Source organism: Daldinia caldariorum, assembly GCF_022478825.1.
Source record: "Daldinia caldariorum strain CBS 122874 unplaced genomic scaffold F4812scaffold_1, whole genome shotgun sequence".
NCBI classification, from domain to species: Eukaryota; Fungi; Ascomycota; class Sordariomycetes; order Xylariales; family Hypoxylaceae; genus Daldinia; species Daldinia caldariorum.
In genome coordinates, this window is record NW_025953037.1 from 3,384,761 (window position 1) to 3,412,203 (window position 27,443).

General features: G+C 47.9%; 7 protein-coding genes across 7 annotated transcripts; 1 reads left to right on the forward strand and 6 right to left on the reverse strand.

The window, feature by feature from the left end:
• Positions 1 to 47: 47 nt before the first annotated feature.
• F4812DRAFT_411546 (uncharacterized protein) lies at positions 48 to 3,104 on the reverse strand. Its single transcript, XM_047932629.1, has 3 exons — positions 2,564 to 3,104; positions 723 to 2,497; positions 48 to 650 (listed from the first exon to the last, which is right to left on the reverse strand). Exons 1-3 carry the CDS (start codon positions 2,898 to 2,900, stop codon positions 594 to 596), a joined length of 2,169 nt encoding a protein of 722 aa, XP_047795402.1. The 5' UTR covers positions 2,901 to 3,104; the 3' UTR covers positions 48 to 593.
• A 256-nt stretch (positions 3,105 to 3,360) lies between these two features.
• On the forward strand, positions 3,361 to 6,064 carry F4812DRAFT_411550 (Ran-binding-domain-containing protein). The gene is made up of 3 exons (XM_047932630.1): positions 3,361 to 3,627; positions 3,764 to 3,832; positions 3,938 to 6,064. Exons 1-3 carry the CDS (start codon positions 3,517 to 3,519, stop codon positions 5,561 to 5,563), a joined length of 1,806 nt encoding a protein of 601 aa, XP_047795403.1. The 5' UTR covers positions 3,361 to 3,516; the 3' UTR covers positions 5,564 to 6,064.
• An 87-nt stretch (positions 6,065 to 6,151) lies between these two features.
• F4812DRAFT_38816 (SNF2 family N-terminal domain-containing protein) lies at positions 6,152 to 9,842 on the reverse strand. Its single transcript, XM_047932091.1, has 2 exons — positions 9,666 to 9,842; positions 6,152 to 9,598 (listed from the first exon to the last, which is right to left on the reverse strand). Exons 1-2 carry the CDS (start codon positions 9,668 to 9,670, stop codon positions 6,232 to 6,234), a joined length of 3,372 nt encoding a protein of 1,123 aa, XP_047795404.1. The 5' UTR covers positions 9,671 to 9,842; the 3' UTR covers positions 6,152 to 6,231.
• Positions 9,843 to 10,097: 255 nt separating this feature from the next.
• F4812DRAFT_411554 (uncharacterized protein) lies at positions 10,098 to 11,837 on the reverse strand. Its single transcript, XM_047932631.1, has one exon. The coding sequence runs from the start codon at positions 11,175 to 11,177 to the stop codon at positions 10,833 to 10,835; it is 345 nt and encodes a 114-aa protein (XP_047795405.1). The 5' UTR covers positions 11,178 to 11,837; the 3' UTR covers positions 10,098 to 10,832.
• A 3,373-nt stretch (positions 11,838 to 15,210) lies between these two features.
• F4812DRAFT_411556 (uncharacterized protein) lies at positions 15,211 to 18,228 on the reverse strand. The gene is made up of 5 exons (XM_047932632.1): positions 17,887 to 18,228; positions 17,652 to 17,812; positions 16,806 to 17,582; positions 16,418 to 16,742; positions 15,211 to 16,367 (listed from the first exon to the last, which is right to left on the reverse strand). Exons 1-5 carry the CDS (start codon positions 17,927 to 17,929, stop codon positions 15,586 to 15,588), a joined length of 2,088 nt encoding a protein of 695 aa, XP_047795406.1. The 5' UTR covers positions 17,930 to 18,228; the 3' UTR covers positions 15,211 to 15,585.
• A 1,222-nt stretch (positions 18,229 to 19,450) lies between these two features.
• On the reverse strand, positions 19,451 to 22,386 carry F4812DRAFT_454911 (autophagy-related protein 13-domain-containing protein; the record flags this gene model as incomplete). The annotated part of the gene is made up of 3 exons (XM_047936727.1): positions 19,451 to 21,925; positions 21,991 to 22,089; positions 22,153 to 22,386. 3 exons carry the CDS (start codon positions 22,384 to 22,386, stop codon positions 19,451 to 19,453), a joined length of 2,808 nt encoding a protein of 935 aa, XP_047795407.1.
• A 2,658-nt stretch (positions 22,387 to 25,044) lies between these two features.
• F4812DRAFT_39017 (glycoside hydrolase family 125 protein) lies at positions 25,045 to 27,428 on the reverse strand. The gene is made up of 3 exons (XM_047932112.1): positions 26,604 to 27,428; positions 25,607 to 26,536; positions 25,045 to 25,490 (listed from the first exon to the last, which is right to left on the reverse strand). The coding sequence occupies exons 1-3, from the start codon at positions 26,972 to 26,974 to the stop codon at positions 25,217 to 25,219; spliced, it is 1,575 nt and encodes a 524-aa protein (XP_047795408.1). The 5' UTR covers positions 26,975 to 27,428; the 3' UTR covers positions 25,045 to 25,216.
• Between the last annotated feature and the right edge of the window lie 15 nt (positions 27,429 to 27,443).

The window sequence follows — 27,443 nt, forward strand, 5'->3', positions numbered from 1 at the left end:
TAGGTACCTAGGAGGTAGGTAGCTAGTCTTGCTTACACTTAAGTCGACATCAAGAGAGCTGAGGAATTACCATCAGAGTTAAGATCATTGTCGCGAGCAGATATCTTCTGAATACCTATAACGTTCACACACACACACACACACACATGTAATTACAGGTTCCTTCTTACAGAAGAAAGTAAATCCATCTCGAGAAAGGGGCATGTGTAGAGCATGCGCTAAATATAGGAAGAGAAACATGTCAACCAAGAAAAATCCCGAAGGGCCAGCTCATAGCAAAAAGTAATCAAAAGTCGCAATATTCTTCACTGCTCTATGAGACTCAAAGCAAAGCGCTTCAACATTTGTTCCGAGGGAAAGGTCTTTTACTGAGCATGTTAAGTCTATCTTTACCGCTTCATGCCCATGTAATGCTTTCTAAACAATTCACTATGAATGCGTGGCATTTATCCACAAGCCCTTCAGGGGCCTTTATATCGATATCGACGGAAGCCCCCCTGCTTCCTACCTACTTAGTCACTTTGTGACGACCATAGTAAATCGCAGCTCTCTCTTTAGGCACCGCTGGCTCCATCATCGGGATGCTTCGATTTCTAAGCGGAATCATCCGTGATGAGCTTGATGATCTTGCCAATAGCGATGGTTTGACCCTGTGTAGATTGATTAGCAATTTAGAAAAAAAAAAAAAAAAAAAAAAAAAAACACGCGAGGCGATGACATACTTGATCTCTCAAAGTGAAACGGCCCATCTGTGGGTAATCCTCGAATCTTTCTATGCAGACCGAACCGGCTCCGCCTGTAACTTGCATCCTGGCAATTATGCTATCACCCTTCTTCGCATGCGTCGGCGGCGTCTTGCTCTTCCTGCCTGTTCCTTTCTGAAGTTTGTGTAATAACGCGGCAAAGGTTACTTCTTCGACCGCAGAATGAACGTGTAAGACGCAGTTGAAGCCGGCAGTAAGAATGCTCTTCAGTTCGAGAATTTTGATTTGGGCCTCAAAAGCCGACACGTTATGAACCAAACGTTTCGGCGAGCAAAGCACGAAACCGGCCGAGATGTCATCTTCCTCGATACCCCGAAGGCGTATACGCACTTGGTCACCACATTGAGCAATTGAAATCTCGTCTTCTGTCTCGCCGTAGAGAGCCGCAATTTCAACTTTCTCTTTATTCGGCATCATGATCAAACTCATGCCCTTCTTGCAAACACCGGCTTCAATCTTGCCTTCTACCATGGTACCCATATCCCTATACTTTCCGCTGATAGCCATCATGAAGGGCGCGTTGGTCTTGCGTTCGAGGGCCTGCATGTTATCAAGGTACTCGAGTAGAGAAGGTCCATCATACCAGGGGCAAACTCCTGGCGGAATGCGGTCCTTGATACCCATCGTTTGTTGAGCGGCGATGGGCATGAAGAAGACGTCTGTTTTTAGGTTGTATCCAGTACCCTTCAAAAACTGTGCTAGCTTTGTCGTGCATTCCTTGTATCTCTCCTCGGACCAGTTAACTGTAGGGTCGTCCATCTTGTTGATAACAACAACGAGCTTGTTGACACCTTGGGTCTTGGCAAGCATAGCGTGCTCACGGGTCTGTCCGCCCTTTTCGAAGCCGGTCTCATACTCTCCTTTACGCGCACTGATGACGAGGACACCGATGTCTGCTTGGGAGGCACCTCCGATCATGCTCGGGACATATGTCTTGTGGCCAGGGGCATCCAGGATACTATATCGTCGCTTCTCTGTTTCAAAGTATCCTCGGCCGACTTCAACCGTCTTTCCCTTGGAACGCTCTTCTTTAGTCAAATCGAGAGCCCAAGATAAGTACCACGTTTCTCGGCCCAGTTCTTTCGCTTCGCGCTTATATTTATCTAAGGTACGTTCGTCGACCATGCCAGTCACGTATAGAATGGATCCACCAAGGGTCGACTTGCCAGCATCGACGTGACCAATGAAGATGATGTTAATATGTTCCTTTCCGTAGATTTCCTTGAGGGTCTCCTCATCGACATCGGCGGCTTGTTCGTTGGCAACGGCATCGGCATCGCGAGCGGCTGCTTTGCTTGCCCTAGAGGGACTCGAGCGCCCAGAGGAGGGTGTCGGTGATGTCTTTCCGCTCGGGCTCTTAGTCGATTTAGTAGCCTCGCCAGTCTTCTCAATCGCCTTACTCGCCGTCACTTTGGAGCCTTCCTCAGCAGATGCCTCCTTCTCGGCCTTTTCGGGCTTAGGCTCATCTTTCGGCGGTGCGGGAACACCAATAGATAGAACCTTAGTGGCCTTGGGCTTCGGGGGGTCTCCGCCTACGCTTAAAACTTTGGTTCCTCCTTCTTGCTTAGCTACAGGCTGAGGCGCGTCGGAAGAGGCAGCGGGCGCAGGCTTGGTGGCAGGGACAGGGGCAGGGACAGCAGATGCGGTTTGGTCACCTCGTTTAGCAATTGTCGGAACAGCCTGGGCTTGGTGGGATTGCGGCTGTTGGTATTGGGCATATTGTTGTTGTTGTCCTTTTCAATGTTAGTTAGTATAAGACGAAAGCGAAAGAAAAAAAAAGGAAGAAAAAAAGACAATACCGTATCCTTGATTATACCCGCCTTGTCCGTAGACATTCCCATATCCCTGACCCTGACCGTAATGACCATAACCTCCTTGAGGTCCGCCATATTGCGGGTAGTAGTTCTGACCACCACCATAATAGCCTTGCTGCTGGTAGTTGGGAACGTAGCCACCATAACCTTGACCCGGTTGGAAAGACTGGGCGGTGGGTTGAAAGGAAGCAGCACCAGGTCGGAATGTCGGCGCGGCAGGGTTCTGAGGTTGATTATTGAGGTTCAGCTGTTGTTGAGCCTGCTTTGATAAGTTGTCGTCCTGGGCAGCAGGATCGTCTTCCCAAGAATTGAGATCAGCCATGGTGTCTGGTCTAGTTTGGTAATTCTATACAATTTTCGAGGGTGAAGACGAGGCGTTTAAGTTTGTCTGGCTTGTATGGTACGTCTAGGTACCTAGGTAGCTATTGACTCACGCCGTAAGACGGGAACCCTGCCTTAGGTAAATTTCGGATATGGGAGTTGATTAAGGTATTTCGAGTTGCGGCGAAGTCGAAGAATGCAAAGCTTTAGCGGGGTGTGAGAGAGAGGTTTTTGCCCCGCGAACGACGGAGAAACGTGCCTAACCTAACCGTATGTAACGTATTTAAACCGTACCTAGGTACGTATTTACACTAAGTAGGTCCCGTTTCAGATTATGCTTTACGTAAGAAACGGATAACTCAGCTCCACACCTAGCCTCCATTAGCAAGTACGTACCTGAACCTTAGCGGTCTTATTGACTTTTGAATTCTACTGGTGGTTAGGTATTATTGTACAATACAAAACAAGACCATACACCAATTCCGGTTGCCCTCCATGGGGCCAAACAAGTCTTCATTTTCATGCATGCATATTTTTGTGGTCGTTGGTTGGAGCAGAGACAATTTTCTATTTAATAACTTGTCGTTTTAAACCCCAGAGTCCCTAATAACTCTGCCATGGATGCATTCCTAGCCAAGTTATCCTACCATGCCACCAACTACGCTATTAGGTCTTGTCTCGCTCTGACATCCACCTACGTTATCCAGCAAGGTTCAAGATTAATTAAAGTATGAAAAATATATATTTATTATCAATCACTCATTTATTCAACGTCAACTTCTCATCATCTCATCATCTCATGACCACCATTTCTATAACATTACCCACTTTGAGGTAAACCCAAGCTAATCTGATGCTATCTAGACTGTTGATGACGACCCTCTACGGGTTGAGTTGAGTCACTTACAACGACGGTTAGCTCGCAAGATCGAGGTAAGTCACATCTAGCCGAAGCCAGTCAAATGTAGGCTACTTACCGATATATCCTTCATCGTGTGTTATGTGTCCTATGTCAACCGTCGCTGACCGCTTTCGTAGCTCATCTCCCCTATACTCGAGTCTATCGAGTTTCGCTATGCTAGAGGAAACTCGACTTTAGAGGCTGTAGTCCACACAGCACAGGAGCTACGCGCCAATGTCGACTCCCTAGGGAAGCGCCTTGAAGCTGCTGCCTTAGCAGACCAATCCCGCCAAAATGGGAGACCTAACGGCTCCGCAGCCGCTGCGTCTGTGCGCCGCATGGAAATCCAGAACATTATCGCAGACATCAAACAATTGATCGAGGATATTGATGATTCCATACCTCTTATAAATCTTTGGGTGTCGGCAATCGGGGGCATACAAACCCAGCACTCGGCATTCTCCCCCTCGCGTTTGCTACAGGCTAGCATGCTTGTGAATGTCGGCGATACCCAATACATTCTCAACCCCGGCAGACCCATGCAGATCGGCCCGGATTTTGTGCTGTCTATCTACATGCTATTTCGTGCCCATGCTTCTTCTCCCGAAGACGCGGCCGAGCCATATGGAATAGAAGAGGGCCAACGAAAACCGCTATGGCAGGAAGTAATCCACAAGGCCCGCGTCAGGCTCCGTAGGATACCACTCGAGGATAACGGTCCCGGCGCGAGCGGCAACACAGAGCATAATACCTCGTATGTAAGTTACGCGTACGAACTTCAAATTGTGGAGGATCTAGACGACGGCCGTGTTCACACAGTGGAGGATGGGAACGCGCAGCCGAGTTCTTACGAGGGTGTCTCCAGTGCTGGTATACGGGAATTTATCCCGGTCCACCAAATCTCGAAAATGTTTTACGCGGACGTTGGAAGGATTCTGAACATAAATAACGAAGATGGCGCCTCTCGTAGTCCCGTATTACTACTAAAAAGGGATGTGAAGGCCATACCTCCAAACCAAGTGCAGCAAAATCACATGTCTCTGACCGAACAACAACAACAACAACAACAACAACAACAACAGTTAATTGAATGCCTAGATGAGAGTGACTTCTCCGACGGAAATTTGGACGGCGACACCCAGTACGAACTAGACCGTCAACTTAATCTAGAAACTAAAATTACGGCACGGACAACAAATAGATCCTCACCAACCGCACCCACCAATTCCTGGAGACTGCCGCAGGACCTTGATCCCGCATGGATAGCCCTCGAAGTATTCGAGGTGGGCAGCGACGAGGAGAACGACACGACGGACGACGAAGACGAGCACACGCCCGAGGAAGAGGACGAAGGAGAATACAGAACAGAGAAAGACCACCGACATCATCCGAATTTCAACAACCCCCGCCGATTAAAGAATAGCAGCACCCGCCCATCCGCCGACTCGAACCTCGTCACACAGCTCAGCCGGATGAGCATCGCCTCCACATCCTCGCGCTCGTCCTCCCGCAACTCCGGAGCGCTGGTCCCGGACCCTAAGAAGTTCGACGAGGACCTGCTGGAGCGGTCGCCCTTCGGCGCCATCCAAACCTCGCTCTCGCTCCTCGAGATGATGCTCCGCCTCGCGAGCCTGCAGGAGTTCGAGCAGACCACCCACCTCGCCATCTCCGACCACGTGCTGAGGTTCTACCTCGACGAGTCCATCTCGCGGGCCGATGCCGACGCGCCCGTTCACCGCGGCCTTAGTAGGGAGCGGAACTAAACTGATGAGGTATCGGGCGCAAATGGCTTCTTCGGCGATGGCGGTGGCGGTGGCGATTTCTTGGGTGGGAGATTACGTCGAGAAAGAGTTGATGAATCAAGTGCCTGACTTAATGAAACTGGATCTAAAAAAAAAGTTGGCTATAAGGATTACAAGTAGACTAAATAGGAGGTACCTAACTGAACCTACCTGGCATAGACAGGCTCATGTGAGGGTGTCAATACTAAATTGGTGGTACCTGGCGTTATACGTCAGAGAAGCGAAAAGGTGATGAGATGAAGGTAATCATAATGCAAAGTTTCAGAACACAATTGGCCATTATAGTCAATAGAAGAAGCGTTTCATTTCCATCGCGAATTTATTTACAACAAACCCTCCCTTCCCATCTACACCCTTATCAGGAGAAGCAGAGAGGGGGGGGGGGGAGGGGGAGGGGGGTGAAGAATAAATATATTTGCAGTAACTCTAATCAAACACGAGTAACAACTAATCCATCCGAATCATCATAACCAGTCCATGCGCGCAACCTCATCGTATCAGCTTAACAGTCGTAAAAATCATGCATGCAGTCAGATAAACAGCATTCTGGACCAGCCAGCTAGAAAGGATGCCTAACCCATAGAACGCCGCCTAGGACCTTGCGTACTCGTTATAAGGGAATGCCTCCCCTACCACCGACGTCCATAGACTGAGCTTTCGTCGTTGCGCGAGGTCTTAGGACCGGCCTTCTTGCTCCGCATGCCGGCAAGCGTCCTCGTGACGTCCTGACGCACAACACTGTTGAACCTCTCCTCGGAATCGTAGCTGCCCCTGCTAACAGCGCTTCCCACGCTCTCGCGGCCGACGTGTCCGAACAGGTCCATCATCTCCTTGAGGCCGAGCTTGAGGCTCTCCTTGCGGGCGCCGCCCTCGATGGTAGCCTCGGCGAGAAGTCGTTTCTTTTCTTGCAGTTCCAGTATTCGCTCTTCGACGCTGTTCTCGACTATCAGCTTGTATACGACTACGTCGACCCTCTGCGTCAGGCGGTGGACTCGGTCGATAGCTTGCTCCTCGACGAAAGGGTTCCAGAAGGGCTCGAGGATTACGACGCGGCTAGCCGCCGTGAGGTTGAGACCCAGCGCGCCACAGCGCAGCGAGCAGAGGAGCACTCTAGTCTCAGGATTATTTCGTAGACTGTTAAGCGCCTCTTCGCGCGCGTCGTTCTTCATGCTCCCGTCGTATCGCGTGTACTTGATGCCTTCCTTGCGGAAGAAAGGCTCTACTAGGTCAAGCATGCTGGTGAACTGTGAGAAGACGATAAACTTGTGTTCATGCACTTCTTTGTGAAGGATTGTGGTAAGCTGGCGGATCTTGGCTGACGCGAGCACATGGGGAGTCTTCTCCTTTAGTCGCCTAGAGCGGAAATAGGCAATATCGTCTTCCGAATCAGATTCGATTTCAGATTCGGAAATTCCCGTGTCGTCGGCTTCAGACTCGGATTGTGATTCCGAGCCCGCATCCTCCTCTTCATCACCTTCCTTTTCATCCTCTTTCTTACTCTCATCTTCACTGTCTTCTAGTTTTGTTCGACGCATCTTAGATTGAAGAACTGAGATGGATTCGTCCTCTTCGGTGTCTGACTCCTCCCAAGCTCGTTGTAGCTCTTCGGGGCTTGTATCTTTCCCATCATCCACGATAAAACTGCCCAACTGACTGCCATCTTGGGTTTCCTCTTCTTCGGAATCGTCTGAATTGATAGTCTCGCCCTCACCCTCGGCGTTTTCGTCGTCCGTACCACCCGCTTTTCCTAATCGTAGCGGTCCTTGTTCATCCCCGGAGACGATCCAGTCAGCATCTTCTTCTTCCTCGTCGCTATCGAGGATCGCGCGGCGGTTTCTAGGTTTGCGCTTCCTAACTACCTCAGTCTTAACCTTTTCAACCTCTACCTTCTTAACCTTAGGCTTCTTTTTCCGCGTTTTCGTCTTTGGTGCTTTCAATTCTCCTCCATCTTCGTGATGCTTGAAGTATTCTAGATCTTCATAGCAAGCTTTGCATTTATCTGAGCCAGGCTGGCGGGTGTCACGATCAAGCTCCCAGCCGCAGATGTCGCAATGTTTCGTCTCGACGTCTAGTCCACCAAGAAGGTCGGCGAGAGCATCAACATCGGCTTCATTCTTCTTTGGCTTCGTTTCCTCAGATAGAGCTTCCTTGTCTTTTTCAATTTTACCCTCAACCAATTTTGGATGATCGCAAGCCTGTCGTAAACGCAAAAGCAGTACCAAGGCGCTGGCATAGTTGAGCTTACTTTTCATCATTGCCTCGATACTCTTATCTGTCCGCTTTTCCAGCCTATCGTAAAATCGCCTTTCCGCTGGAGTGAACTCTGCTGCAACTGTTACGACTTTTCGCTCCGTGACCTTGAAGTCCGATGTTGCGTCTTCTTCGCCTTCTTTCGTTTTCTTTCCGCTTGTATTCAGAGCGCCATCTTTCTTCAGGATATCTTTAGTCCTTCGTTTCATGAAACACTGCAGAAGGCTGTGGAGGCGACGCATTGCCACTTCTCCCTTGCCGCCTTTCATAGGTATTTCAAAATGATCCTTCCACTCGCGAAGATCATCATAAGGCTTGATTCTAAGAAACTTGACTAAACTCTGTAGCTCATCCAAGTTGTTCTGCATCGGCGTGCCTGACAAGCACCAACGATATATGCTTCGGAGTTCGTAACAGGCCTTTGTGGCCTTGGCGTTCCGATTTTTTATTGTATGTGCTTCGTCCAGGATGACACGGTACCAATGCAGACCGAAACAACCGGTCTTGACAGTATCTGTAGTGTGGCCATGTTCGGATACGAGTATTTGATAGGTGGTGATTACCACATCGTAGCGGCGGAGATCTTCAAAACGCTTGGTACGCTGGGGCCCGTGATGTACGAGAACCTTCAACTTGTGAGATTCATCTACCTTCTCTTTTAATTCAGCCTCCCACTGGCGGATAAGAGCCAAAGGCGCAACGACCAACGTCGTCTTTTCAACTCCCGGATGTTTATCTGCTGGTTTCTTGTTGGTCAGAATGAGCGCTATTGACTGCAAAGTCTTTCCTAAGCCCATATCATCTGCAAGAAGACCGCCTTTGGGGACTTTGCCCTTTTTGACGGGGCCAAGTTCACGACCTTTCATCCACTCCACTCCTTCGACTTGATGAGGCAGGAGTCGAACACTGAGACCTTCGATGTGTGATTTATCTTCTTTATCTTCTTCCTCTGCGCCCTTATCCTCCTCAGCTTCTATGGAGCCTTCGAGTAAGGCCTTAATGTCGGCAGCAGCTTTTTTAGGGTCGACATACGTGGAGAAGATGCCGGGCTGACTGTATATCGAAACAGGGGCGCCATCCGGAACCGATATCGGGTTATTAGCCGATCCTTCCGGGTCAGGTTTCAGGGTATTGAACAGGGGAGCTGGCGCCGGCTTCTTATCCTTATAAGTAGGCTGCAATGGTCCCGTAATTCGTTGGGGGCGGTGGTGCTCTGGGCGGTTCTTGGGTTGAATAAAGAGGTTCGCGTACTTGTCTTCCATACTTCCTGATAACACTCGCGATTTAACGGCAGGTCTCGGGGCTGTATTCGTAGTTGTAGAGGTATTGATAGATGTGAAGCCTCCAGCACTCATGTTTCCAAACCCTGGTGTGTTATCATCAGGTTGAGCTGGAGCCTGTTTTTTCGCATTTCCATTTCTTTCACTAGAGCCTAAAGGACGCAAAGGCGGCTTAGGCGGGGCTTGTTCTTTTACCATGGTGGGATGATAATGTCCAGAAGTTTCTAAACGGTCGTTTTTGATCCAATTTGCTGTTCCCTCGTCGTCTTCTCTGATGTGGAAGTCGGGCTTCGGGTACCGATGTCGTGGCTCGGGCGAATAAGGTTGCGAGGGTCCAATGCGGCTAGTTACGTTCCAACTCTTTGCCCATATGCTATGCCCAGTTTTCTTTTTATCCCTGCTGTCTGCTATATCGGTCGACTTGAGGTCGTTTCTGGGTTGAACTCCAAAGCTATCACCTGGTTTTCTGTCTTGCGGTTGAGTATTTGAGTCGGATAGTGGGGTGAAAAGGGCACAATTAACGATTAACTAACCTCATGAAAAGCTAGAATATGATGCTTAAATGGTATTAAACTGACTTATGATTGAAATTATTGGCTTGCCAGTTTCTTCATTTCGTATTGTATGATCCCCAGGCTTAACAGCTTCAAAGCTTCGACATTTACCCCGGTGTCTAAAGAAATGTTGTTTAAGGATGTTCAATGTTTACTCTGCACCACTAAATGACATAATTTGCCGGGCCAACCAGGAGGCATATCGGCTTATCACTCCTCTTTTATGCCACAAATGCCCGGGCAGCCATATCGTGAGCCACAGTTAGAACTCCGCTTAGCCACACATTCCAAGCTATATGTACCTATGTACCTTGGTTACGCCAATGACTTGACCTTGTAGGGTGGTTACGTAAGCCATGGCTATAGGTACTGAGTTTTACTGGGCAAGGTTCACTACTAGAAAACGTTTCCAAATACAACATCAATTTACCACATCTTCAACTTCTTCGCATTTACTCAGCCTAACCCACGATCTAGAAGCACTGGTTGAAATTATACAGGTACTCAGCGGCGACCCCTTGTGATGCCAATGGACTGGGTCTGTGAAAGCCGTATATGCAATACAAGCTTCAACGCCTGGAGCAGATCCTAACATAACCGCGTAGCGAATTGGTTGAGTATCCGAACTATTTAACCCAGATTCATATTCGCGTATAACGTGGGACTAATCAACACACGATATAAATTTACGGGAGCTGCTCTAAGTTAATTGCTGATACAATGTTGGAGCATTCTGGGCGATTTGACCACTTCCAAGGCCATGTATAAAAGAGAGGGGAAAAAAAAAAAGCTTGCAGCAAAATCCCATAAATTCCTGTGCTAAACTATCTCTAAATGCATTAAGTACCTATCTAACCTATTTATAAACGAACGCTAAGGTTTTCCTTCATACTTCATACTTCCCACCCCCTCAAGTACCCTAGTTATTAACATCATCCTCCGAACATGATCATAACGACGTCCTTTACTGGGGAAGGCTGTCGATGTGGATGGTGACGGGGGACTGGACCTGGCTGCAGACCAGGGTGTCGAGGCCGCCGGAGTGGCAGTAGGTAGGGATGTCCCCGTGGCCGGAGAAGCCGAAACTATTTCGAGATTGTTAGCTTTTTACTGTAACCTTGGTTTTCATCAAGTCGAAGAAAACACTTACGCAAGTCCGAGCTCGTGGTAGACACGGAGGGTGAAGGTCGAGGCGTCAGAGCCAGCGAGGAGCTCAAAGCGGTACTTGGAGTCGCCGCAGGTGATGACGTCGGTGGGAAGACCGTTGGTGACGTCCTTGGCGGTGGCCGAGCAGCTGAGATCCTTGGCGTCCTTGCCGCTCAGCTTGAAGGAGACGCCGTCAACAGTACCGGCGGAGGAGCCGTTGGCACCGGCCTTGTGGACGGAGAAGTTGGTGATGGAAACATCCTCAGAGTTGAGCTGGGTATCCTGAGGAGTAGCCATGGCGGTGGTGCCGAAGAAAAGGGCAGCAACAGCAGTAGTGAAACGCATCTTGATGGTTGAGTTGGAGTTGGAGTTGAGTTTGGAAGTTTGGAAGTGGAAGGTGTAGCAGATGAGCGAGTTGATTAGATAATTGATGGCTTGGATTGTCTGATGAGGAACGAAAGGGCAAACTGAAGACCCGTGGGAGTCTACTTCTTTTATAACCCTTTGTCGGCAACCGACTCCAGTGAAAATGACATCTCCAGGAAGGGATAATAGCTATACTAACTGTCACGATACGATCAACGTCCATTGCATGAATTCAGCATGAGTTCCGTAGCCCTATGGACCCTCAAGCCCGTATGAACCTTTCCCGTTTCGGATATTTCCCCTTTGGACTGGTAGCTATCCCAGCTATTCTCTTATGGGGAAAATACGAGACGCTTGACCGGGAACAGCATAGAACGCGGGCAGGAAGAACCAAAGAGGTCCTAGGAGATGTCCATAATGAGCTCCTTAAGGTACAATGATTGGCCCAATTTGAGCTGAAACGTTACCTGAAAAGCAGCATGTCTCCTCTTCGAGTTGTTCGTGTTGACAGCCTTGTGGACCCTGATCTAAGGTAACTAAACAACTACCGGCCTAACCGTCTCCACTACTTGCCTCGAGTTTACCTAATGGCTGATCGAGCCTCTGGATTCATACATAGTAGATCACTGCGTAATAGCCTAATTAAAGAGATTGATCTCATCGGTGTGCGTCCCCTAGGAAAGCCAAGAATTCTACTAGCTTTGGCATCGTGTGGAGACAAGGTAGAAGATGTCCCGAGAATCCCTAGCGTCACCTCCTTGAGATTATAGATTATAGCGTAAGGAGAGAAAAAAAAGTTGATCATAAACGTACTATGTATTGAGGCGAATGTTTGAAGTAAGGAAACGCTTCATGTAAAGGAGATATACGAACCATTATCATAAAGTGCTGCATGTATTTACAGTATTAAACATACACTATTCTCGCCTCTTATGGTAGCATACTCTCAATGGGAGAACTGATATCCTTCAACTTGTTTCTAGACTCGCTGCTGGAACTTTCCGAAACATTGTGGGTATAGTTTCAATGCTATATAGGTACCTAAGGTCAATAGATTGTCAAGCTACATATTGAATAGGCTATTCGGCTCCAAAGAGGTTAATTACTATGTCCCTCTACTCTTAACAGTATTCACAGGTAATACATAGATCAGTATCGATGATTTACACTCAAAAAATTAAAACACTCAGAGGATACTCTGAAAGGAGATAATGACACAGACTAACAATACATTCATTTTGTTTTTTTGCTTTTGCTTTTTTCAGAATCAAAAAGAACGATAGACATGGACTTTACATTTCTGCTTCTACAGCAGAACAGTCGTGCAAAGTGTTCATTAGCACATAATCTTAAGATGTAGCTATTCCCACGTGTCCAAACCACTAACCTAGGCCATGATCGCCAAGCGCTAGAGAACATGGACACGAACTATCTAGCCCCGCTATTTAGGGAAAGGGGAGGCTAGACCAGGAGGCTCACGAGATTATGATGCGGAAGAGAGAGTCTGTAAGTTCTCACACCTTTCTCCGTAGCCCCTTTACATCTTCTCTTGTGGCCACGATACTTCCAACCTCTTCTCTTCCTTCCTCAAGGACTCACAGTCTATGAGCCTTCTCCCTCTCGTCTACGTAGTCATTTTTGTCAACAACACTACTAAAATTCGACGCGATGGTAAGGGATGAATAGAGTTGCTTGCGGTCATCAGAAAGCGTAAACGTGGACGCCGGTAATTGGATATAAAACTCTTTTGTCGCTAATAGCGATAAAGTGAGATGCGTCTAGACAATAATTGTTGGCTATTTGCTACAATTTTCTTACGTATCATTCTTCAGGGGGCTTTATATCAGCACTCCTTCTTATGGTAGTATACTACCCTCTCCTGTGTGCTCCTGTTCCTGTATTGCAAAGTTCAAATGTCCTCGTATGACTATATAATGCACCTCCACTTAATCAGCACAAGGTCAGTAGCAATATCGGGTAATTCTGTGAAAATATTACTTAATTTGTGGAATTTGAAAGTCAATTGGATAGCAAAATGATCATAATATGCCTCATTCTAAATGTTTAATCACCAAAACATATCGACTTATAACGGGGAACAGGTTGCAAATTCATATATAACTTCTCTAGCACCCAGATGTTAGCATAGATAACAAAAAACACTAGTAAGAAACTGCTGTTTTATAAGACTATAGTTATAACGACAATATCCTGATAAAAGAGGCCTTGGTGGATAAGTCTCCAAGTAGTAACCCATAACATCCTACCTGCCTGCTAATAGGTACCTCTTTGCGGTCGGACCAGCAAAGAGGCAGACACTATACCTGGAGATAGGACCTACAGCTGGGGTTGACTATCACACTAGAAATAATAAGATCTATTAGTAGGTAGTTATCTACCTATCTAGGGAATTTAGAGGTCGAGTCAAACGATCTCGGTCCCATCCTCTCTAGCATTCCAAACCAACATGGTGGATTGGTAATGAAGACACGTATATCTAAGGCAGGGTAGTAAGTAGCCAACGAACCATTTCGAAGACAAGTAGGTACCTTAGGCACCTAAGGTAACAACAAGGTTGATGAGGTATACACAACGGCAAATGTCTGGGATATGAGGATATATGGATATAACAGGGGTTTTATTGTCTATAAAGGGGTAGCCATCTCCCTCGAAGGAGGTGAGAGGCGTTACTCGATCTCTACAACAGGCTACATACCGCCCCTGACACTCACTCTGTATGTGGCATGCATCACAGGGCATACCTGACAGCAAGTCTATAGAAGAGCCTAGACTCACAAATCTTTGTGACTATTTGGCCACAAGGTTAGGTGATTGCTTTTTTATTCCTCCACAGTTCATATTCGCCATCATCAACTTCAGCTACTGCTGGCTACCTAGCAATACCTATTGCCTTGAATACCTACCTAAGGTACCTATTCTCGGCTAACTTATGCGAAGCTGTTATCAACGTTGCAGACTGCCACGCAACAAATAGCACTAGGACTTCCTACTTGATTCTTTCTTCTAAGTATTTCTAGTAGGAAATTATGTATTTTAGCTTAGGTTAGGTACCCTTCGAGATATTTATTATCCCCGTCTTCTTTCCTACCCGTAAATACTTTGTAAACCAAAGCAAAGAACCAAACTCAAGTATGCCATTCGTATTTTGGGTGAGGTTTGCAACGCCGTGGCCTTCATCTACGAAAAACAAGAAAGAGAGGTAGGTTGATTAGCCCGTCTAGCAAAGTTCTTCTACCTCTCGTGAAAGCCATTGTAACTCAAAAATATCCTTGCGGATGACATACTAGTGTGTATTGAGAACTTCCCGTAGCGCCCATAGCCAAATTTTACCTTCTAAGCCTTCATCAAGACCAAATGCCACCAACATTAGGTAGTCATAATATCCAATACTCCTTAACCGCAGGCGTTAACACCGTCATCCTTATCACCCGAGACTTCTACGCAATCACCACGTCTGAATCTCCTCCTGACGGCTAACAACCATCCGAGCCTTATCTTTCAAATGACTTCGTATCGTCTACAAGGGGATCATGATGTCGCCTTAGGATACCTTAGGCACTAAAGATGTAGTATTTACCAGTTGCATTCTGCCCTTAGAAACTACTGGGTTGCCATCTTACCTACACAATACCTTTAGGAGGTATGTACTTTTACTCCTATTTCAAACCTTATGTTGCCATCGAGGTGTCACATTAATACACCTGATGAATCGAGATAACAATGCGTTGTACTATACTATATTGTTATACGTCATTCTTTTTCCTATATTTAACCCTCAAGTCCGCGGCTGACAATACCTACCTGATTTAAAAATCTTTGCTTATAATTAATATACTACATTCTCTCATGAAAGCGAAGTACTAATTACTTGTTTTACGGCTACCAATTTTAAGAGTATTACAGTTTTGCTACAAGCAACGTCTCCTTCCATATTTTATCAGGGGTGCCATTCATAAAAATAGAATCTAGGTAATTCCATTTAATCACCATTGCACACACCTATCACGCTTGACCATGTCTTCATCACTAAGAGCAAACTTGTTGCGCTTTATTTTATCTCCTTACTCACCCTTTCTTAAGCACCCTCCACTACTATAATCATATTCACTTCAAGTCCGCAAGTACGTTACTCATATGTAATACCGCGTCCATTATTTAGGTACCTAACATGCTACTTCTCTAGAACCACTAGAACGAACGGGGGGGGAATCAACCTCGCCTAGTTACGAAAACTCTCCACCAGTAGATGCCCATAGTAAAAGAAAATCGGGCTGAAGATTTTGGCCCGAAAGGTTGAATTCCCATTAAACCCCTATATATGCGGCCTTATCACCATCTACTTGATTATATCTGTTATCTACCTACACTAGTACGCTGCATTTTGCCTATAGAAGTCCTGTGGCGCGGTAGGTTCGTTCCCCGGTGGTACGTACGCCTTGTACTGAGGCTGCTGCGGTGGGCCCTGCGAAATTTGGCTCGGGAGCGACTGCCGGGCATCGAATGCCGGCCCGCCTGGTTGGAGGGATGGCGGTGCCATCACGCTGGGCGGCGGCTGGATACCCTGCGGGATAGGTGGCGCCGACCCGGTCGGCTGAGGGGGTACCTGAGAAGGAGCATCATACGAGTCCTGGCGTTGGACATTGGGATTGTATGCCGAATACTGTGGTTGGGCAGGTCCTGAAGGGTGAGGTGCGATAGCAAGAGGGGGCTGGCCGCCTTGTGTTGGACCCAATGAGGCGGGAGGGGCAGTAGCTGTTGGGCTTGTGGCGTAAGGGTCTTCCTGAGAATAGACTGACGCGGAATAGGGATCAGGCCTGCTGGGATTATGGGTGGCCGCGATGGGAGAGTCGTAGGCTGATGTGGCTAATTCTTGGGGATTACCGTAAGTGCTCTGAGGCCGTTGTTCAGGCTGAGCAGGTTGAGAATACGCTTGGTAAGATTGCGGCGGCGGCGGAGAAGACGTTTGCAGAGGAACAGGCTGCTTCCCTGCAGCTATCCGAGAGGGCTGATCTCTTGGGGGGTATTGCTGAGGTTGCGGCTGGCTTGGTTGAGCAGGAATTTCGGTTCCTTGTAGATAAAATGGAGCAGGTGTTGCTGATGGCCGTGGGAAATTAGGAGGCGGTGATGTAGCCTGGTACCGGTTCTGCTCTGAATATATGTGAGCCGTCTTCGTGTAAAGACGTTTGAATATTACATACCTTGTGGGGGAGGCCCTTGAGGTCCAGGCGTATAGAACCTCTGGGGTTCCTGTTGGCCAGGCGGCGGTCCCTGAGGAGCGAAGCTCGGACCTGGCCCTGGACCCCCCGGAACTCCGTATCCGTGAGTTATGATTGGTCGCGGCGCATACTGGTGGTAGTTCGGTTGAGGGGGATGGGACATTGAAGATTCTAAAAGTGACTCGTAATCTCTTCTGGCCTTGATGAATTTTTCATTGAGCTGTGTGAAGTCTTCTTTCTTCTGAGAGTACTTCTCAATTAGCTTAATCAACTTAGGTCGGATAGCAAGTGTTTGGTGGTATAATTTCTGGTCTGGCAGTTAGCAATCAATTGTACTATAAATATACAACTCTAACGGCTCGAAACGTACTGATATCTCCTCATTGTCTTCTTCCCTCGGCGATGCGTTGGAGGTGCTTAGCAGTGTAAGAAGCTTCTCTACGTTCTTGATTTCGGCAAATACTTCGGCCTCCATTTGCGCTTCGCGCTGGAGCTCATCGGGAGTCGGGTCGGCAAGCTTTTCAATGTAGTTCAGGGGGAAAATGCCAGTTCTGCCTTTTAATGAGCCCCGCCACCAATCCTTATAGACGGACTCTAAAACAGCTATAATATCCCCTTTCTTGAACTCAAGTTCGCCGGGTTCTGATGGCACAAAGTCGTAGAGGGCGCGTACTCGCGATACCGTAGCGGCTGTCGTGCCAGTAGGGTGAGAGGGTATCGATTCGACCGGAGCAGCAGCCGCACTTGGACCCACGCTTGAGCTTGAGCTGGGTCCTGCGACAGAAGCAGTGGGTTGTGGTGCCTTTTTTCTGTCCTCTTCTTGTAAGGATAGCTTTAGCGCCATCTGTAGTTCTTCCTCTTCCTTTTGTCGATCCAACTCGGTAAGACCGGTCTTCTGCGGGGCCGAGGGTGGCTGCAATGTCGGATTGCTCTGCTTAAGACGGTAGTAGGCATCATACATGATCCCGAGGTCGGCATCCTTGCTAAACATATCAGACCACTCCTTCATCCTTTCGAGGATCTTGACTTTGACTTGTTGGTGTGTATTGCGGTCGTTGGCAAGTTTAAGGAGGGCATCGGTAAAGGCGCGGCTGGCAAGCTCGCGGTGCATATTCTTACCGCAGTTCTGAGAGAGCGCGTTTGCGAGCTAATGTTCGAAGCGGATATTGTCAGCATGATAGAAAAGTGAAGCGAACCCGAGCATGAGATGACTGACCTCCAGAGTGTAAAGTTGGACATTGGCGTTGCGATGCGCCAAGCGCTTGATTAAACTCTGAACTGCTTGATTGGGGCCATTTGGATCGCTTGTCACTTTGTCGCAGACTTCGATAATAGCACCCCAATCCTCCGAGGTGAGATTCTCGTCGGTCGCCTTGGCTGCGAGCAATATTATGTTAATTTGCAATTATATGTAGGGGGGCCATATGCGATTACATTTCGCGTGAACGTACCGATCGACTCGTCATAAGGTCCGACTGCTGTTCCCCGAAACATGCTGGGCAGCAAGAGGGGTGAAGAAAGAATGTAATCCCTTATAATTTGAAGCTTGTCGCTAATATAATCGTCGGCTTTCTCGTTTTGATATAATTATGGGATTAAAAGTTAGGTATTTCTCGGCGGGCGAATGTTATTAACGTATGAGAGTGACGTTGTGTAGTGGTATTGATAGTGGTAGTAGTAGTAGTTGAAGTGGTAGTTGTAGTTGAAGTGATAGTTGAAGTTGTAGTTGTTAATTAATAAGAATACCTAATACATTGATAAAGCCTGGAGTAAACTACAAAGGTACCTAATCTACATAGGTATTACAGATTTCACTGGAGCCTGGAGGTGGGATACATGGTACATAATGTACCTAAAGTGTCTACAGGTAGATCATAATTGATGACGTTGGCTTGTGCTTGCTTTCCACTTTCTCACTGCCATACCACGTGCACCCTAGCCTGACTTAGGTATTGTACATATTATTGCACTTATTGTAGTGGAAAGGTTCCCCCCGTTTAGCCAAGTTAGGCTCTTTAGCGTTCTGTTCAAAGACTTTATTTTGGTCTTGACCACGGGATTCGTAACAATGGAAGCCCCATCGTAATTACAGGTACCTCCTAAGCTAACCGAGTATAGCGTTCGCCCTTGTTTAAAGCAACGCGGTGACGTTTGGAATACTATAGTTGCACTACTATTTCTATCAATATCTTTCCACTGCGCCTCGACTTTCCGATTCTCGGCTTAGGTGGACATACGCATACTTTACGCCTCTAAATGCCAAGGCGGATTGTGAAATATGATATATAAATTATAGGTTCGGCTCGGTTAGGTTAATAGGAGGTAGGTATGTACTTCAATTCAGTTCATAAATACCAAATATCTAAAACAAGGTAGTTACATAAAAGCCCGAAAGTAATCAACGAATAGCTCCGAGAGGGGAAATGAGTCTCATGTTAGTAGTCTTGTACTATATATCCTTTCTATTCCATCTACAAGTGATGCGTTCGTTCTTCCGATGGGACTTTGCCACCGGGCTTACCTTTGTAGTCTTAAAGCAGTTCCATCTGCGACCCTGAACTCGAGACCAAACAAGGTCGTCCACATGCAGGAATACCGGAATACCATCCCTTCTGCAATGCACCAAGACGAAGAAAAAAAAAAACGCCAGACGGTCTTCCTCGAGCGTGATGTGATGATAATGGACCTCACAAACCCCCACTCTAGACTCCAGCCGTCATTAAGAATAGTCATATCCCTCCAAAATGCAGTCAAACTCCTATCAAAACAACATCCACGCCATCCAGGAAATCACAATGGCAGTCTGTAGGTGCAATAGATATCCGAGGACCAGGACCTATCCGTTTCCAGCAGCATAAGAAAAACCTCGCCGTCCCTCTGACTCGTTCCCTATTCCATACATATGTCCCCTATCCATCCGCGACCAAGACAAACATTACACAACAATTTATCTCAACAACGAAATGAAACACACTCAAGAGGTTGAAGGGCTTATATAGTGGAGATAGTAATTCATTACCAACGGCGACTCCTATGGCTTGTTTCAAATCCTCCTCTATCGCTAGTAGAACCCACGCTGCCGCCGCCCCTACCCTCCTCAAGGCTGCGGCGTGATTGTTCGCGGGTGATCTCCGACATGTCAAAAAGAAGTGGCTCGTCGTCGGTCTCGTCCGCGACGGCACCTGCCACGCCTAGGCCGGTAGCACCGCCGCGCGAATAACCTCGGCCGATTCTTCCACTGGATCCTGCTAGACTGCCGCTTCCAGAATGGGGAGGTGTTATCCCCCGCCCAATACTATTACCGTAACGTCTGGTATAAGGTGAATTGGAGTATCCAGTGTAAAGGCCGCCAGGAGGACGGACTTCTCGTTCAACGGATTCTGATTCCTGTTCGAGAATATCCGGTGAACTCGTTGTCCTAATGTCCGCAGGAGATTGTAACCCCGGCGTATCCACTACGTTGTCGGCTTCTGTATTACGTCCCAGCAGAACGCTAAGGCTGGGTGGCTCGCGGTCTTCTGCACCGAGACTTATGCTACGATGCGCATCGACATCGTCGTCATCTACCAACGCGCGATTTTGATGGGCCACAGAACTTGATCGTCTTCCATGAGGATAAGGCCGTGGGGAAGTAGGGATGTCTATCGCGGTGGTTCCCTCATGGGTGGTTGATATACCAACCGGCTCCTCTACGAGATCCTCAACATTACGTGACCGGGATGTAACTCTTGCAGTGGGTGCGTAGTCGATACTCGAATTCTCGCTCAGCCGCGATGGAATGGCTGGTGTGTGGGGTGTATGGGGTGATAATGGTTTTACTGGTGATGATGATGTTGACATGCCTGGAACGTTGGCCAACTGCCGACTCGACGAGCTGGACGAACGCTGTAATTGCATAGACGAGTTCATGGATTCGGTGAGGGCGTTATTCGACTCACGCATGAGTTGGAATCTCGATAGTTGAGCTGTCGTTCTCTTCGTCGCCGACTCTCCCTTTTTGGTAGGATCGAAACTTTGCAGCGTCCTCTTGCTTTCAATCAGCTTCAAGAAATCCTGGATGTTATCATCATCAGTTTGGAAGGACCCAGAACTACCGCCCGCACCAAGTTCGTTCAATAAACCAGAACCCGGTTGAACAATGGAAGATGAGACGCTTTGCTTGCCGCTGCTATTTTGGTCGTCATCGCCTCTATTGGTACCGCCTATCGATGGTCGGCTACGGCGATGTGTGAAGCTGCTGCTAAATCGATTTGAGACGGATGGTCTTGGCGAGCTGGCGACGGAATTATCTGCTACAGTTGGTGGAGGTCTCTCCCGCAACGAAGCTGGCATTCCGGCGGTTAACGAAGAACGATTCCTTATATGTGCACTTAAACCCGAAGCTCTACTAAGGGAATACGGCGACGGCGGAATATCTTGGTCCTGCAATCGAGTTACAGGAGAGCTCGAAAGAGAACCGTGTTTGAAAGGAGACTGAAAGGAGATGGACGGGCGTCTCGGTCGGTCCAGCCCTCTAAGGGATGGCTGCCGAGCAGGACCGGCGATAGGGAGAGTGTGCGGAGCAGCTTCAACACTAGCAGGTCCAGACTCGGGCGGCGAACTTGTATCCGACCCTGGGGCTTTAACGGCCCTCAACGCGGAAATAGGACTGGTGCCAACAGGCCCTTCGCCATGAAACGTAGATAGGCTACCGTATCGTTGCTGGTTCTCGGTAACGTCTTGTGCGTGGCGGTGGTACGGGAGCGACCCAACTTCCGGGGCGTCTGATTCGTGGCGTCCATAACCACGATGAGGCAGCGATGGCCTGAACATGTCATCAGAAATGGCCATGCCAATACGGGAACTTAATAGAGACTCGGTTTCGACAACTTGGAAATTGCAGTTGTTGCGATAAGAGGCAGAAACGTAGAAACGTCCTACAGGGACTTCGAGGTCACCAAATATGAAATCCGTAGAGACATCCCCTGTTCCGGCATATAGCGGCATTCTCAAGGTGTCAGACCCATACGCTGGCGGTTCCCCCGAAAATACTCGGCAGCGGGTTGACAATGCGGGATGGCTACCTTTGGTCTTGGAATTCCTAGCGAGCTTCCAAGCGGGTAAGATACCTGTCGTCGCATATATTGATCGCATTAAGACGATGGCCTTCTTATATACCGTTGGAAGCAGAGAACCAAAGTCGTCTGATATATCAGGCTTCGGTCCCTTCAGCTCAACACGCCACCGTTCCAATACAAGCTGCGTGATCGGCTCGCCTTGACGACCTGAGCTGCTATCGCTAGACTGGTCGGAAGAATTGAGGGCTTCGACAACATCCCACCGTTTACCATCTTCGTCTAGAATTACCAAACTCTGACCACCCTTCAACCAAGACGCATCGAGGTAGGTCTCGATAATTAAGGGAGGAGGCCGGTTTTCGAACCCGCCGCATTGTTTCCATATGCGAAATTCATCTCGGAAATCGTCGATATCGTCCGTATCAAGTTGGAACTGCAGGTAGTACATGGTGAGATCCATTGTCAATGTCTTTACGGCGGCTAGGGATCTATACTTACCCATCGACTTGTTCTCTTTTCAAACGACCTACCTACTAGAACCGGAGTTACCTGTATACGTGCTTGTAAGATGACGGTACCAGCCTTGGAGTAGATATTCTATATTCGTAGACTACACGTTAGAATTCGTAAATAAAGCAGCACGGGCAATCAAACACCGACCTGAATGATCTGATCCAATTTCTTGACGGATTCTCGAGTAGGACCGGCTCCATCACCACGGTTGCTGCCGCCTGTCCCTGCCACCGCTCCTTCCTGGGCCCTAGAACCTGGTCTCGATGATGGGCGATTGGTAGGACTTCCTGGATCTCTCTGGTTGTTGGTTCTTGCGGGGTTCGTCTGAGAGGATAAGGCGGGCGAGGCTGTGCGAGGCGGGGCGCGAGGGGTCTGATGCATCTTGAAGTCGTCGCGACGCAAGCTACGGTAAGCCTGGTAGTAAATGGGCAAAGCCAAAGACGGAGGGGTATTATTGATTGGTCGTTCAGATCGGACGATGCACAATTTCGAGAAATATCTCGAGTAGTAAGTAGTTCGTGCCAACGGGCGCAGATGAAGCGATACAGCGGACGAACTAAGGGTGTTGTTACGAAGTCCCGGATGGATTTGTTAGATGGAAACAGAAGTTCTAGCTCGATGCCACCGCACTTTAGCATCCATTGTTCGTAAGGTGAAATAGGTATAGATAGACAGCTAGGTAGGCAGCTAGGCAGACTTAAGGTAGCCACAGGTGATTTATACGCGAGCTTATACACAGAAGTCAAGAGAGGCAGCTAGTCGCAGCGAGTATAGGCTGAACGGGCGGGTTGTTGAAACACGTAAGCAGGCATACAACGACAGAAAAGAAAGGACGGGGTCTAGACAAGGCGTCGATTGTGTTGAATTGGATTGTCTAGTAGTGATCTGGTGTGTCAATGGTAATAGTTAGCCGGCGGTAGAACGTGGCGGGCGGCTCTGCTAACTGGATGCGGGTGGCTGCAGGGGTTTTGGGGGTGGTTTTTTTTTTAGGGAAGCTGGGTAGAGCTGGCTAAAGCTGGCTAAGCTAGATTTTATTAGGTAGACAGTGCCATTGTTGCTAAGAACTCCTTTGGTGTGGTGGTGCCTAGTCTGAGAAATGAGTGCGTGTATTCGTGTTGTATTCGTGTGTAAGTGCGTTAGTGTGCCTAAACGGATGAGGGATGAGATCTCTGAGAACAAGGGACGGATTAGGTGATGAACAAGTTATAACTCTCAAGTTTCGATATCTCGACCCTATTAGAGGAGATAACAAGTGAGGTTAAGTGACAAAGACAGAAAGAAAGATAAGAGCTGAAAGTCGGCGCAATTGAATAATAGGCAATAATAAAAATAGCGATATTGGAAAATAAAAGATGTGAATGGGGAAAAGTGATGTAAACAGTGTGTATAATATGTATAATGTGTATAATAATCAATGGCAGGGAAGAGAGAGGAAGAGATTCATCATTCAACCTTCAAAAGAAGAATTACTATGTAGAAGAGTCAGACGGCTCTCTCCTCGTGATCTCTAACTTCCTAGGTTTTTTCCCCAAGGGTAATATCAAGGATATCAAGAAGACCTTGTGGCCATCCGTCATCGGTCCGGACCGTACTGGTTGAAGATTGGCGGAGAGTTTGGAGTGCCGACCGAAGCAAGCAGTACGGTTTAGCAAAGCAGAGTTGCTGGAGGTGCTGGAGGTGGTGCTGAGGTGGTGCTGAGGTGCTGAGGCACAGAGACGGAGGAGAGGGAAAAAAGAAGATACCTAGGATGACGAGCCGACCGCCTGATAAGACTTAATCGTCCAGGTATCATCCAGGCCACCGAACTATTGTTTCTGATTGGTTGTCTATGACGATTTTGTTAGATGTTTAAGCTATTTTAGCTGCTTTAGTGCATAGAACCTTAGTTGTCTGGTTGTACAATACATGGATAGGTAGGTACCTAGGTACCGTGCCTTGTGCATTGATCTTACAGCTTGCATAAGATATACAGTGTACTATGGTATATACCAGGGCATTAAACTGTGAGATTGATTGCAAGTCTCACATTATTAAGTCTCACACTATACCTAAGTCAAAGAAAAGACTTGGAGACATTCATCACTTCCATAAGTCTTCGAGAAAGTTGATTTAGAAGTGACTTAAATACCTAACCTAACCTAAGGCAAGTTAAGTACTCCCCTTAGACAGGTAGGGTACAGGTAACAATACAATTAAGGGTCTGCACGCGACAAATCAACTCTCCATAAATGATCTGAAAAAGAACAACTAAAAAAAAAAAAAAACTCAAGTAGGTACAAATGCAAATAACTACGAAATACAATCTCTTATTCCCCAGCTATATGCAGGATTATACTGCAACCAGCCAGGCCACAGGCACGGGGCCACGCAGCGCCGGCAGAGCGTCGTTGTCGGCGTCTCCAATCAATACCAATCCAGAAACCGGAGACCATGTCAAAGGTATACGCATGTGCGTTGTTCAGGTACCTACCTAGACCTGCCTTATCTACCTACCTCCTATCTAACTTCTTGTACGTCCGTAGGGTGAACACCTTATTAGGCAGTGGCGAAACAAGCCATCGGAGACCAACTATCAACTATCGTGGACCCCTTAAAGTCAATACCTAGGTATTTAAAGTATTGGATCTGTATACCTAACTCTACCTACCAACATAGATCATGGGAAAACCTGACCTATCATGTCTCATATTATTTGCTACATCCGCTACGTTCGCTACGTTCACCTTGTTGGCCAGTGTCAGTAGACCACCACTGACACACCGGTTCATCTGACCAACTGGGCTGCTGGGTTGAGCATACCTGATGTATACCACCCCTGATAAGGACGTTCCTACATAGTAGGTACATAAGTGAAAGAAACCTATCCATCGATTGTAGATTGTTCCTGCGTTGGGAAGTCTATGGTCGTATGCATGGCAATCACGTTGCGATTTAATGACGGCTAACTCGGATTAAATATGATTGGACCACTTCATACTCTCTCTATAAAAGGCACACGATGCAGCGTGTATACGGGAATATAGCTACCTCTACCTCCTAGGTAGCCCTAAGCACGGTCTTATTCCATTTTACGCACAACACCAACGAGATAACCAGCTGACACCAACTAGTTGCCTTAACAAACTTGACGTGGCCATTAAATATAAATTATATCTATTTTTATGTAACGACAACTCGCATATTACCCCCTTCAACCACGTTCTATGGACGCCTACTGGAAGCTTGTCTCAAGTAAATGAGGTTTCCTATCCCTCAGTCCCAGCAGCATCTCACCGAATAATCCGTTGGCCCAGGAGAACCACTCTCGGCTCCATACCGACGCATTAAACGTATTTACAGATTCGTGAATCAACCCCAGACCGTCGGTCGATGATACCAGTTCCTGCAGGCCGGTCATGATCTCTTCGTCATCATCGGAGGTCAAGAGTGACGTGATGATCGACATTGGCCAGGCCCTTCCAGGCCCCACGTGAGGACCTCCGGTACTGGCTGCACGTTAGTATCGCCACTGTAAATCGTGTCTTCATATACATTAGGTATAAAAGGCAAGCCTTGGGTACTAAGGTTAGGTTAGGTAGATTAGGTTTAGGTAGCAACTTACCCATTCAGCACAGGCCCGTGCATATAATACGGGTTCCACGTCGAAAGCACAAATTTACGCGTTCTCTGATACGTCCCGTCGGATGCGTCTAGATAATCTAGAAGCGGCGCGCTCAGTAAGCTCGGGACGTTGGCATCGTCCATCATGTTTCGCGACCCGAACCCGTCGATCTCGTACGCGTATATCTCTCCGAAGACATCGTGGTGCACCTTACCGTGCCTTTCAATTCCCGCTCGCACGCTGCGCGCGAAGAGGCTCATGCGCGTTGCAAGTCTGGGGTTGTGTGCCGCCATGATCTTGGCGGATTTTCCGAGATAGCTCGAGAATTGCATGTTCGCGGGAATGAACAGCTGGTAGATGGTCGAGTCGTCCGAAGGCCGGAATGCGCTGCGAACTAACCCGGTGCCGCTTTTCACCGGATTCCCGGCTCCGGTATTCGAAAGAGTCTCCGTTGCGCTGGTACTCCCTCGTTGGAAAGTATACGGCGACACATTGACGGATCCGTCGTCAGCGTACGTTCCGACTAGAAGACCCTCCGCCACGTTGAGAATTGTCTCGACAACCTTAACCCATTGGTACTTGCCAAAGAAATGCACATCCTTGGTCTTGCTATAATAGTCGTACGATAATTGCAGGAAAGCCGAGATGGAGTCGAGCTCGTACTTGCACTCGAAAACAAAGCTGGTGTTGTAAGGGGGCGTCACCTGATCGGTATCCGCAAATCCGTTGCTCTCCGGTGGTAAACCAGACTCGGCGGGTGCTTGGAACGCATTACAATACGGATTCCGAATGATGTATCGCGCCTGTAAGTTGATCGCACCGCGGTAGAGAGATGCTAACGAATTGGGAGAATTGTCGGCCTTGAGCAGCGACTTATAGCTACGCAATTGGTTGGCTGAATCACGGAGCCACATAGCTACAATATCTCCGGTCGTAAGAAACGTGAGCTTGAAAAGTGTTAACTTGGTCCAAATGAGCCATAGAGGTGGACTGATATACCTCTTCCGTCGAGTCATCTGCCGCATAGCCTTTCCATTTCACGGTAGTGTCCAATGTATTTGGGAAGGAATTTTCAAATAGTCGGTATAAGTCTGGGTCCTTCACCACCGCCTTCATATCTTGGATAGTCTTCTCGACATCCGAAATATTGGCCGTCCGACACGCGGCAATTGGCCTCTGGTAAGAAAGATGATACTTCCCTGTCGAGAATGGCTCGTGCTTAGCCATCGAATATTTCGAGTAATCAGGACATTGCGCTGAGACCGAGGGGAACCCTCCGGAGAGGGCGAATAGTAAGGGTAGAAGACGCATTGTACCTGACTTCGAAGTCTTGGGGAAATCTCCAAGAACGAGTGATGGATAAGACATACCAAGAGACGTAAATCTGGGGTTACCCCAAGCAAAAGGAGGGCGAGGCGGCCAGTGATATTTGAACCCGTCAATTTGACCTATTTCTTTGTTTTTTTTTTCCAGCTGGAGTTTCTAGACCGCAGATCGGCGCCAGCCTAACCACGCTGCGTTGTTTGCAGAGAATTCCTGAGTGGTCATGTTTATCACCCTTGCAGATGCCCTGGCTACAAGTGAGCATATGACGTGAATTTGGGGGAGCTATGCTGCAGTAGTTGGTGGTAAATAATACGAGTAGAGCCGAGATAGGCTGGACAGGTCAAAGAGAATGCGGGGAAAAAAGTCCTTGTTGCATTTTCTATGGGAACACCGCAGGGGCGGTAACTCGTCGTGATTTGACTGTTTGTCGAATGGTTCGGATGGTTGTTGGTTGGCACTACGCTCTATTGGTAGAAAGACAAACAAAGAACTTGCTTTACCTTCTAGGTAT

Excerpts from the sequence above, each read along its gene's own strand:
- F4812DRAFT_411550 (XM_047932630.1), top strand. The coding sequence starts at position 3,517 with ATGGATGCATTCCTAGCCAAGTTATCCTACCATGCCACCAACTACGCT. Across the intron at positions 3,628-3,763 it reads AAGGTTCAAGATTAATTAAA|ACTGTTGATGACGACCCTCT; the intron begins GTATGAAAAATA and ends GATGCTATCTAG. Across the intron at positions 3,833-3,937 it reads GGTTAGCTCGCAAGATCGAG|CTCATCTCCCCTATACTCGA; the intron begins GTAAGTCACATC and ends CCGCTTTCGTAG.
- F4812DRAFT_39017 (XM_047932112.1), bottom strand. The coding sequence starts at position 26,974 with ATGTCTTATCCATCACTCGTTCTTGGAGATTTCCCCAAGACTTCGAAG. Across the intron at positions 26,537-26,603 it reads GATGACTCGACGGAAGAGGT|CGGAGATATTGTAGCTATGT; the intron begins ATATCAGTCCAC and ends GTTTCTTACGAC. Across the intron at positions 25,491-25,606 it reads CACGGGCCTGTGCTGAATGG|TACCGGAGGTCCTCACGTGG; the intron begins GTAAGTTGCTAC and ends ACGTGCAGCCAG.
- F4812DRAFT_411554 (XM_047932631.1), bottom strand. The coding sequence starts at position 11,177 with ATGCGTTTCACTACTGCTGTTGCTGCCCTTTTCTTCGGCACCACCGCC.
- F4812DRAFT_411546 (XM_047932629.1), bottom strand. The coding sequence starts at position 2,900 with ATGGCTGATCTCAATTCTTGGGAAGACGATCCTGCTGCCCAGGACGAC. Across the intron at positions 2,498-2,563 it reads CGGGTATAATCAAGGATACG|GACAACAACAACAATATGCC; the intron begins GTATTGTCTTTT and ends AACATTGAAAAG. Across the intron at positions 651-722 it reads GTTTCACTTTGAGAGATCAA|GGTCAAACCATCGCTATTGG; the intron begins GTATGTCATCGC and ends CAATCTACACAG.
- F4812DRAFT_411556 (XM_047932632.1), bottom strand. The coding sequence starts at position 17,929 with ATGTTTCGGGGAACAGCAGTCGGACCTTATGACGAGTCGATCG. Across the intron at positions 17,813-17,886 it reads ACCTTATGACGAGTCGATCG|CCAAGGCGACCGACGAGAAT; the intron begins GTACGTTCACGC and ends TATTGCTCGCAG. Across the intron at positions 16,743-16,805 it reads AAGACAATGAGGAGATATCA|AAATTATACCACCAAACACT; the intron begins GTACGTTTCGAG and ends CTGCCAGACCAG.